An 8,912-nucleotide genomic window follows, 5' to 3' on the forward strand; every position below is an offset into this window, starting at 1 on the left:
CATCAGCCTCTACATGCTGCGAGGAGCTGAGTGCCCCGAGACCAGCTGGGGACTCACCTGGGCCAAGCAAGGAATGGCTGTGAAGCTGCCAGAGAAGGACAGGGGGTGAGTTACTTGCCGTAAGCCCTCTGGCAGAATTGCGCCTTCCAATATTTATTCCTTCCTCTAGCGTTTAGCCATGGAGCCTTGCAATTTTTGGAGGACGAATAGCTCGGTGGAAATCAAATGAAACTCAAAGCCTTTTCCTTATGTTCCAAAAAGAGGATTTATTTAGTGGATTTTAGCACTTTAAAATACACAGATCTGAGTGTTGTGGAAGGGGATATACAAGCAAGCAGGACATTCACAGTTCAAGGCATTTAAGAAATACAGGCACTCTGGGAATTCCTGCAATAAAGCATCAGCTCCTGATCCTGCTGGCACTCTGTGGGCAGGTCTCCCGGCGGTTTCAGGCGCTTACTGGAGATAAACAATAAATAGCCGCAGAAAGCTCCCAGGAGAGATGCTGGGTGGGGAAGTGCTGCTCTCTCCCAAGGAGGTAAGTGCTTGATTAGAGAAGGTATGGCTTTCACAAGGCCACGTGCTCCAGTGAGGCATGGGATGCCTCACGTCTTTTAGTGAGGCCAGACGCTGTTCCTTCGCTCAGGGAAAGTTTCCTGTGGACTCAGACTGCTCTGTTCTTCACGCTTTCAAATATCTGCATCACCTTGCCCACTGGTATGCAGCCTTCTCTCACGATGGTGATGCCACCTTTCCGGAGAAAGAATGAGAAAGTTAGGATAATGCCCAAAGGGTGGAAGAAAGGGATGGGGCTATAAAGGAACATCTTGGACCATTAAAGCCATCCAAATACTCAGGACATTCAAATAATAAAGTGGTGTAGCAAGAGGACCAGAAGCTTTGTCAGAAAGCAAAAACAGCCACCAACACTGTCCCCATAATTTGTTCAAGAGTTTAGTTTTCCACTAGAGAGTCCCACTCAGATGACAACCCAGATCAAGCTAACACCACCTCAGCTTGTGCTGTTACATCATTGTGGACGAGCTCCTGTAAACCCTTCATTCTGGTGGTCTACAAGGAGTATACACCCTTCCTTTCAGAAGCATCCACCCTCCCACTTGAAGCATTTTTGCTTTTATAAGGCAGAATTTGCTTGCACAACCATGTTTCTCCTCACTGCCTTGTTCTCTGTCAACACAGAGGTCCTCCAAGGACATCTTTTGTTTGTTCCTCTTCATCAACATGTTTGCAAATGTCGAGGCACTCAAGAACTGTTACTCTTGGAGCACACTGTGGTGCCAGATTGATACTATTGAAAGAAATGGAAATGTCCCAGGAAAATGTAACTGCTGACATAGAAAGGGTGGTTCTTACACTCACTTTCATCAATCTTCGTGCAGTTTACCACAGTTGATGCCACCACCTCATCAGATTCTCCATCACAGAGAACACCCTCCAGCTTATGGCCAAGACGCCTGTAGGGAAGGAAAACCAATAAAACTACACAGTAGTTCATATTACATTGTGCTGAAGTTCCCCTCAACGCAGGGCATCAAATCGTGATCTGTACACCGCTTAAACTTGCTGGTGGTTTGCACTGCGATAGACATGCCAGGGAACAGGGTACTCACGAGATGACCATGTCATGGTGTGTGCTGTCAACCTCGCCACTAGGATTAGCAGATGTGATTGCCAAGGGTCCCGTCATGTCAATGAGGTGCACCAGGACAGTCAGGTCAGGCACTCTGATCATGATACTGTCCTGAGTTCCCACTCTGCTGTAGCCCGCTCCGACCCCTTGAAAGACAGACAGAGGATGTTGGCGGAGGCGAGACTGGCACAATACCTGGCACGGCATCAGAGGAAGACCTCCTCCTTTCTTTGCAAGTGACCCTGCTCCGCACCCCAAACAAAATTGCAAGTCTCTGTATAGTTTCAAAAAAGTTTCTTGATCAGAAATCCACAAGAGCAGCTGTAAGATTTTGGGACTAACTGCGAAAGGAAAAGATTAATGGCTGAAGATCTGCATAGCTGCCTTCACGGACATAGGATCTACCTATGTCACAGAGTTTAACTTCTTGTGATCATTGCCTACCCTCCCACCCTCTGTCACATACTTCTGCCTGTCAAGCACGCGTAACTCCTACTGTTTCTTCAGTCTTTAATATTTTCATTGATTCCCAGAAGCCAGGTTTGAGTGTGAATCATACTGCTGCTCACAGTGTTTTGGCTTTGTCCATAGGGTAGGAAGGAAGAGGCGATGAGGAGAGTTGCCCATAGGAACCCCATCTGCCCCCAGGACCTCTCATGTCTTTGGTGCTCCACCCAGGCGTTGCTCATTCCTGGCTAACAGCTATGGGCTTGAAAGAGGTGACCCTCCCAGGCTGATGAGCCTCCCTTCCTTCGAGTTTGACTGGGTTAAAGAAATCGCTGCCCTGGCTCACACTGTTCATGAGTCATTCCAGCTCATTAACACCCTCTGCTAAACATTTACCAAGACATGTAAGAGCTCCAGAAATGATTTCTTGGGATAAAATGAACAGAATCTCTCCTCATTGACATCCAAAAGGGTGTGTGGACTGCAGACCTGCTGTGTTGAAAACATGAAAGAGGGAGAGAAGGGCTGTCCTGTTCATCTCACCTAACTTCTTCAGCCACTCTCCTTTCTTGATAATGCAGCCGATGCCACCAGGGTAAACATTTTCCATGAATTCCCAAAGCAGCGGGCTGATGGGGGGAGCAGCTGCTCGCAGCTGGTCCAGGTTTGAAATAAAGATGCAAATGGGCTTCTCTTGAGGCCTGTCCTGCAAAAAACAGGAAGAGAGGAAGGGAAAAAATAGATGAAGAGAGAAAGTTTGCGTTGAGAAGATCGAAGCCCATTGGGAAGTCTAGTTTGCGTGCTTCCCAGGGACCAGGAGCTCCAAGCAAGCAAAATGTTGTCTCTGCACAAAATGCTGAGCACAGGAGGGGACTGCATGCTGCGATCGATGCCACAGCTCAGATCTGTACATGCAAATTGAATAAGAGAGAGAACAGCGGTCTGCTCTTGGGATCTTGGCAGGATGCATCCAAATCTGCTGCTTCAGCCACAACCAACACAGGGATGGCGATGCTCTGCTCATTATCGATGCTTTTAACACCTTATACACCAGGGGCCTGATTTTCTTCTAACTTATGCTGGTATAAATCAAAGCCAAACCCACCAATTCACAACAGGGTAATGGAAGGAGAGCCTAACCCCCTGGAAACCAACATCTACATGACCACGTCTTCAGTTCTTTGATGCTTTGAAATAAGTTTGCTGTAAAATGAAGAGTGATATGGAGGGAAAATATAAAGAGCTCACAAAGCAGTGTCACTTTAGACCTCAACTGACATCAGTTTCAGCAGGGCCAAATGACTAAGGAACTGGGCATGTATTTACATTCTGTTTATATTATCTCATCGACAGGGAAGGTTAGCACTGGCACCAAAGCAGGACAGAAAAGACTGCCTTTGTTGCTGATGTTCACACTAAGTGCCAGCTGAGATAGTCTGTTATGCTTATTTCTCCAGGCTAGCCAGGAAATTGCCTCATGGAGAATAGACAGGGCCAGGCTGCAAAAGTTGTATTGAGGGTGCAAACTTTGGGTCTGATTCCAGCACTGAATGTCTCCAGAAGTCTGGGGAAATTTAGACCTGGGATTCTGATTCAGCACTTCGTAAGACACAGAGGACAAATACACATTCGGACCCACTTGTGACAAGCGTCAGGGCTGTTCCAGTTTGGTTTGTGCTTTGCCCTCCGCCCTCCCAGTAAAACAGGACGTAGCTGTCTAATTCCCAGTGCCCGATGCCCAGAGCAGAGGGTGCTTTACCCCAGGTTGCTCAGCTCAAAAAATGGTCCATGGCATTTTGGTGTGGCTGCTCATAAACTCTATCTGTGGTCAAATTCTGAATCTTAGGACAACTTGAACCAAGGGGCTCCCATTTCTGCTTCTGTACATAACTCATCTATAGGACATAAGCAGGATCCAAGTAATGTGATGACAGCCTTGTGTTCACACCTTGATTCTGTAGACCTTCTCGATGGCTTGAGGGTGTTTGCAGGAGGCTGCCAAAGCATACACGGTGTCCGTCGGGACCCCACATACGGCCCCTCTGTTCAGCAAGTCAGCAATGGTCCTCAAGCCACTGGTACAGTGGGACTTGGGGCAGACGCAGGGTGGAGGATCTTCGGTGTCCTTCTTAGAGGTCTCAGCCTGGAATAATCGGGAGGCAACAAATCCCATTACAGTGGGAATAAGCAAACGTATGAAACACAGGGTAGGATTCAGACCACCCACATCTCACTGTGCCGTGCTCCTTTGATAGTCAAAGGGCAGAGGCAGCCCTTCTAGGGACGCTTCACCTGAAGTAGGTGAGATGAATTACAAGGCAGAAGTGATTACTTCTGTCCCAGTAATAAAGTCAAAGAGACTAGCTTGGGTGCAGACATTTGAACTGCTGATGCCTAAAATTACAGGAGATGAATCCCACCCAGCACAGTGACTGCTTCCTGGAGAAATAACTCCTCTCCAAAATGAGCTAAGGAAATTGCTAGGGAATCTTAAATCCAGAGAAACATGAGTAAGATCAAGTTTCAAGTGCTTTCTCATGAGTCTCTGAGGTTAGAAATGCTGATTTAATGAAAATGTTTCTCTGCAGCAGGAATTAGAGCTCTCACATCAATCAACCCAGTTAGGTGGAACTGCCTTGGTCAGATATAGAAGACAGTAGAAAAAGTTTAAAGTTAACAGATACAGCGGAGTTCTTGCTGTCCCCTTTGGGAAACTTTTAACTGCCTAATTCCCTGCCCCCAAGGTTATGGCCTTTAAAGATTCTGTCAACAGTTCCTGGATTGGAGGTGGCTAATTCCACAGGACCATGGAGACAGGCATTTTGGAGTGAGGTAGGAGTTTTGTAAATCTCCCTGCCCTTTCTCTGAGTTTCCATATGTGTTATTCTTAATGGAAGAGATCTTGTTTTCAGCTCCTAGCTCCCTACAGAAATGCTGTGACTGGGATTTCAAATGGTGCTAAGGGATTCAAAGGAAGGACATTCAGTGGAAATCTGAACTCCCCTAGGGAGTTCCCTACCAAAGACCAAAGACCCCAGGGTATCCCTCCTGACCAGCAAAGCTACACCATCATGCAAAAAATCTCTTACTGTGAACAGAGGGGGTCCCATCATCATGAGATCCTTCCCAAACATGCTGTTCGCAAGTGATGCTGTTGCTCCATAGAAACAGATGATGCTGAAGATGCTTAGCATCACAACTGAAAAAAAAAACCCCAGAGAGTCAAAGGCAGGAAGGGTGATGACAAAGTTTTATTTTCTGCTATGTCTCATGACTTCCCAGCATTGCAAACTTACTTCAGTTGTTCCTGTCATGCACCATTTGCAGTCCAACATGTTTGTGGGTCTAAAAATGCAAGGCATTTCCAGGCTCGCCTACCTGTGCATCTTTTGCCATATGGGTTTTTTTTTTCCCCTGGTGGAGAAGCTTCTACAAAGCATCTTGCTAAAACACTCTATGTAATTACAAATAAAATTCTCACTTGCTGCAAAGCCAAAGCTTCAATGGAACTACAGCCGTTCACACCGGTGGCATGTTTAGTCCATCCCAAATCTTAGCTCACTGAACAACTCCTAGGAAGTAGGACTATACAGAATCTCAGGAGGTTGTCTTGATTCAGCAGTATCAGCCACACCTAAATGTTTAGCAGAAAGACCAAGGACCTGGGGATGTTCTGAGGAAAGGTTTCCTCCTCCAGTCACACACACAGTCTTCTAGGGAAAGATGACACATTCTTCTGTTTGCTTTTTTCCATATTGAGCTTGTGCAGAACATTGCTCCCCAACCAGGGACCCGCTTACTGCACTTTGTGGGTGAAGGTTTGAGGACCACATTCACCTAAAACTCACTTTCAAATGGCAAAGGGAGGTTCTCCAACGTAAAGAGCAGAAAACAAATGGTCAAGAGCTCCATTGCAAGGGTCACGCAGAGTAGCACCACATTAAAAGACGAAGCTGTGAAAAGAAATAGAAACAAGAAGGACTCACATCAGAGAATGGCCCATAAAAATGTATGTGAAACGGCAGAAGAGTTCCTAAATCAGCTTAATCTTATTTGATTAAACTGAGCAGTCCATGACCTGACTTCCCTGTTCATGGAGGAACAGAGAGGTACGGCTATAGTTTGTTCAGCCCTCGGGTTTCAAAAGACAAGCTGCCAAACCCTTAATCTGCCAGTACACTGTGCTCACATGGAAAACACTTCTCAGGCAGCCAAGAAAATTCTGATTTACAGCAGCTGGGCTGGAGGGTGACTGTGGATATATGCCAGTGGCCCAGTCCGTCTAACACTTTCACCTTATTTGAACCTTTTATTTTCTTTGAAATGTTCTTCCGTTCCCTTGTGACTATTTCTTCTAAGCCCAACTTAGCTTCTGTTACTGGCTGCGGGCAAAACATTTCAGTTCTTGCTTAACTGGAGTGACAGAGAGAGCTGGGACTCCCTCACTTGGGCATGTCCACCACAGAGTGACCACAGATGCGATTAATGATCTGACCCCAAATACCCCTCAACAAATGATCACATATGGTACTGAGACTTACCTAAAATAATTAAAAAAGCGTTGAGCACCAAAAAGGCAATAGAACCAGCAGTGAATCCTTCACTGTTCCCCGCACTGATGTTCACCAAGTGGCCTGAAATAGGACCAGCAGATTTGGTTGTGAACAAACCATTAAATGCAGTGTAACAGAAGAATGACATATCGGCAGTTGGAATGACTATAACTCAAACTAACTGATGGTGGCCACTAGAAGGAAAATCTATCGCATCGAAACCTGTTGCTTCTGCAATGCAAAGCATTTGAGGTATTAACTGAAGAACTGGTGATGGTTATCCAAAAAAGCTGATGATTTTAGTCCAGCTTGTAATAAACAGGGTCTGGCTGAAAACATTAATAGCTTCTTGCCATACCTCTTAAGCAATAGCTTTAACTTTCGCCAAGGGTTCTCATTCTAATAGGACCTGGCATGGAGGCTGTATGAACATGCTGCCCGCCTGGTGCTAAATAAGGCTTCTTAAAGCCTGGACTCATCATTCTGAGATCTTCTTTCATGGCTATGATCAACTAAGATTAATTGCTCTGGGCTTCTGAAGGAAAAATCCAAAACCTGGAGTCTTCCTCTGCCTAAAAAAGCATGTCCTGAACTGTTATTCTGATATAACAGCCCAGAGACAGTCTGAGTGCTGTCTCACAATAGATTAGCAGGGAAATCTTGACCTCAGTTGGAGTTGAAGACACAACTTAGGCTCTTGTACCTGTGAGAATACCAAGTGACTGCAGCAGTGGCAATCAATTACATGAGTATAAGCTGGGGTGTTTGGCCACTATCTTTTTACAAGGAGAAATATTGGTAAACCTGGTGTCATTGATTCTCCTGGGAGAAGGAATTATGTTGGAGGAAGCAATCTGAAATTTCCTAAAAACATCCTTTTTTTGGGTAAGCGAAATAGTAATCCTGACCTTACCTGCAAACCGAAGCCAGGTCCACGCTCCCCAGAAGGCAGCATAGCAGAATGGAAGAATGCAACCGAACCTTCTCCCTCCTTGAACCTGGATCCTGCAGACATACAGCTGCATTATGGCTCCTGGGATGAGCACGGAGGGTATGGAGAGTTGCTGTCTGCTGGGGTCACTGAACGTACCCTGGATGGCAGAGACCGCAGCCAGGCCATTGCAGATATAGAACAAGGCATCTGGCACTTCAGCTCTGGTGCCGCTTGGGAAATTCTTGGACCTTGTAAAGAAGATTTTGGGGGTCATCAGTGTGGTTTGAAGAGCTGAGCTGGACATAGCCTGGGCACCAACTGGAATCAAAGCCTTCTCCCCGATGGAGTTGATGAGGCTGGCAAAAGTGGCGTACATCGAGAGAGCAGTGCAAAGGCTGCAGGCAGCCCCCAGGAACAGGTAAGCACCTGGCATTGGGATCTGATGGATGGAGGCCGTTGTGAGGATGATGAATGAGGCATTTTGCAGCATCTCCAGGGTATCTTTGTGGGTTGACATCAGAAAGAGCATGCAGGCAATGGCCAAGAAGAACCACCCTCCAAACATTCCCAGCCTGCTTTCCTGAGCCTTGGACAGCCCAAGGAAGGTGGTGAGTGTAAACTCTTCCCAAGACATCACCAGCCAGTAGAGACTGTGGACACCAAACTTGGTAGTGTAGTAGACATCGCCTCTCAGATAACTGTAGAAGCTGGACAGCAGCTGGCAGCTGGAGATGATGGATACCCACGCTACTCCGACACAGAAGTTCTTCATGTACCCAAAGAAGTAAAAGGCAAATAAAAAGGGAGAGATAGTATCGCAGATGTTGCCCAGGGCCATTGGCTCAGCATACTTTGTATTCTTTTTCTTTTCTTCCCCAATGGCCTTGGAAGAGCTCTTCTGTGCTGACCCCAACAGCAAGACATTGAAGAGAGGATGCCCAAAGCCTGGAAGGACGTACCGTTGTGTGACGCCCTTCAACAGGAGAGCAACCGCTCCATACAACCCACACATGACAATGACAAGCTCAACGACACCTGACACTACCAGGGCCCACTGGCCAAACAGTGCGACGGCTTCAAACACCAGGGCAAGTGCGATGGCCCCGAATATGAAGGGCATAATGTAGTTCACTGTGGCTGAGCAGAAAGAGAGGATAAAGGAAATGGAAATGTAGGCCACCAGCCCAGCCACCGCGCTTTGGCTGGCAGAGAGGTGGGCCATGCCAGTGGGCAGGAGGTGGCTGGCATTCCCTGAGGGCAGCGTTATGTTCTGCAAGGAGGGGTAGGCGGCTGCGATGATGCGTGTAGCCCCGAAGCTACTCCACAG

General features: G+C 46.9%; 1 protein-coding gene and 1 long non-coding RNA gene across 2 annotated transcripts; both read right to left on the minus strand.

The window, feature by feature from the left end:
• Nucleotides 1-309: 309 nt before the first annotated feature.
• LOC142043331 (threonylcarbamoyl-AMP synthase-like) lies at nucleotides 310-5,261 on the minus strand. Its single transcript, XM_075054393.1, has 6 exons — nucleotides 5,188-5,261; nucleotides 4,047-4,241; nucleotides 2,642-2,804; nucleotides 1,632-1,797; nucleotides 1,381-1,475; nucleotides 310-750 (listed from the first exon to the last, which is right to left on the minus strand). The coding sequence occupies exons 1-6, from the start codon at nucleotides 5,230-5,232 to the stop codon at nucleotides 665-667; spliced, it is 750 nt and encodes a 249-aa protein (XP_074910494.1). The 5' UTR covers nucleotides 5,233-5,261; the 3' UTR covers nucleotides 310-664.
• Nucleotides 5,262-5,953: 692 nt separating this feature from the next.
• On the minus strand, nucleotides 5,954-7,636 carry LOC142043282 (uncharacterized). The gene is made up of 3 exons (XR_012653991.1): nucleotides 7,565-7,636; nucleotides 6,640-6,732; nucleotides 5,954-6,051 (listed from the first exon to the last, which is right to left on the minus strand). It is a non-coding gene; the product is annotated as an uncharacterized LOC142043282 (long non-coding RNA).
• Nucleotides 7,637-8,912: the final 1,276 nt, after the last annotated feature.

The sequence above is a fragment of the Buteo buteo genome, chromosome 22 (genome assembly GCF_964188355.1).
Source record: "Buteo buteo chromosome 22, bButBut1.hap1.1, whole genome shotgun sequence".
Lineage (NCBI taxonomy): Eukaryota > Metazoa > Chordata > Aves > Accipitriformes > Accipitridae > Buteo > Buteo buteo.

What these genes read in the sequence shown, in the direction of transcription:
- LOC142043331 (XM_075054393.1), bottom strand. Translation starts at nt 5,232, where the DNA reads ATGTTTGGGAAGGATCTCATGATGATGGGACCCCCTCTGTTCACA. An exon ending in CACCATGACATGGTCATCTC is followed by an intron (nt 1,476 to 1,631) that starts GTGAGTACCCTG and finishes CCTTCCCTACAG; the next exon opens with GCGTCTTGGCCATAAGCTGG. An exon ending in CTGCACGAAGATTGATGAAA is followed by an intron (nt 751 to 1,380) that starts GTGAGTGTAAGA and finishes TTCTCCGGAAAG; the next exon opens with GTGGCATCACCATCGTGAGA.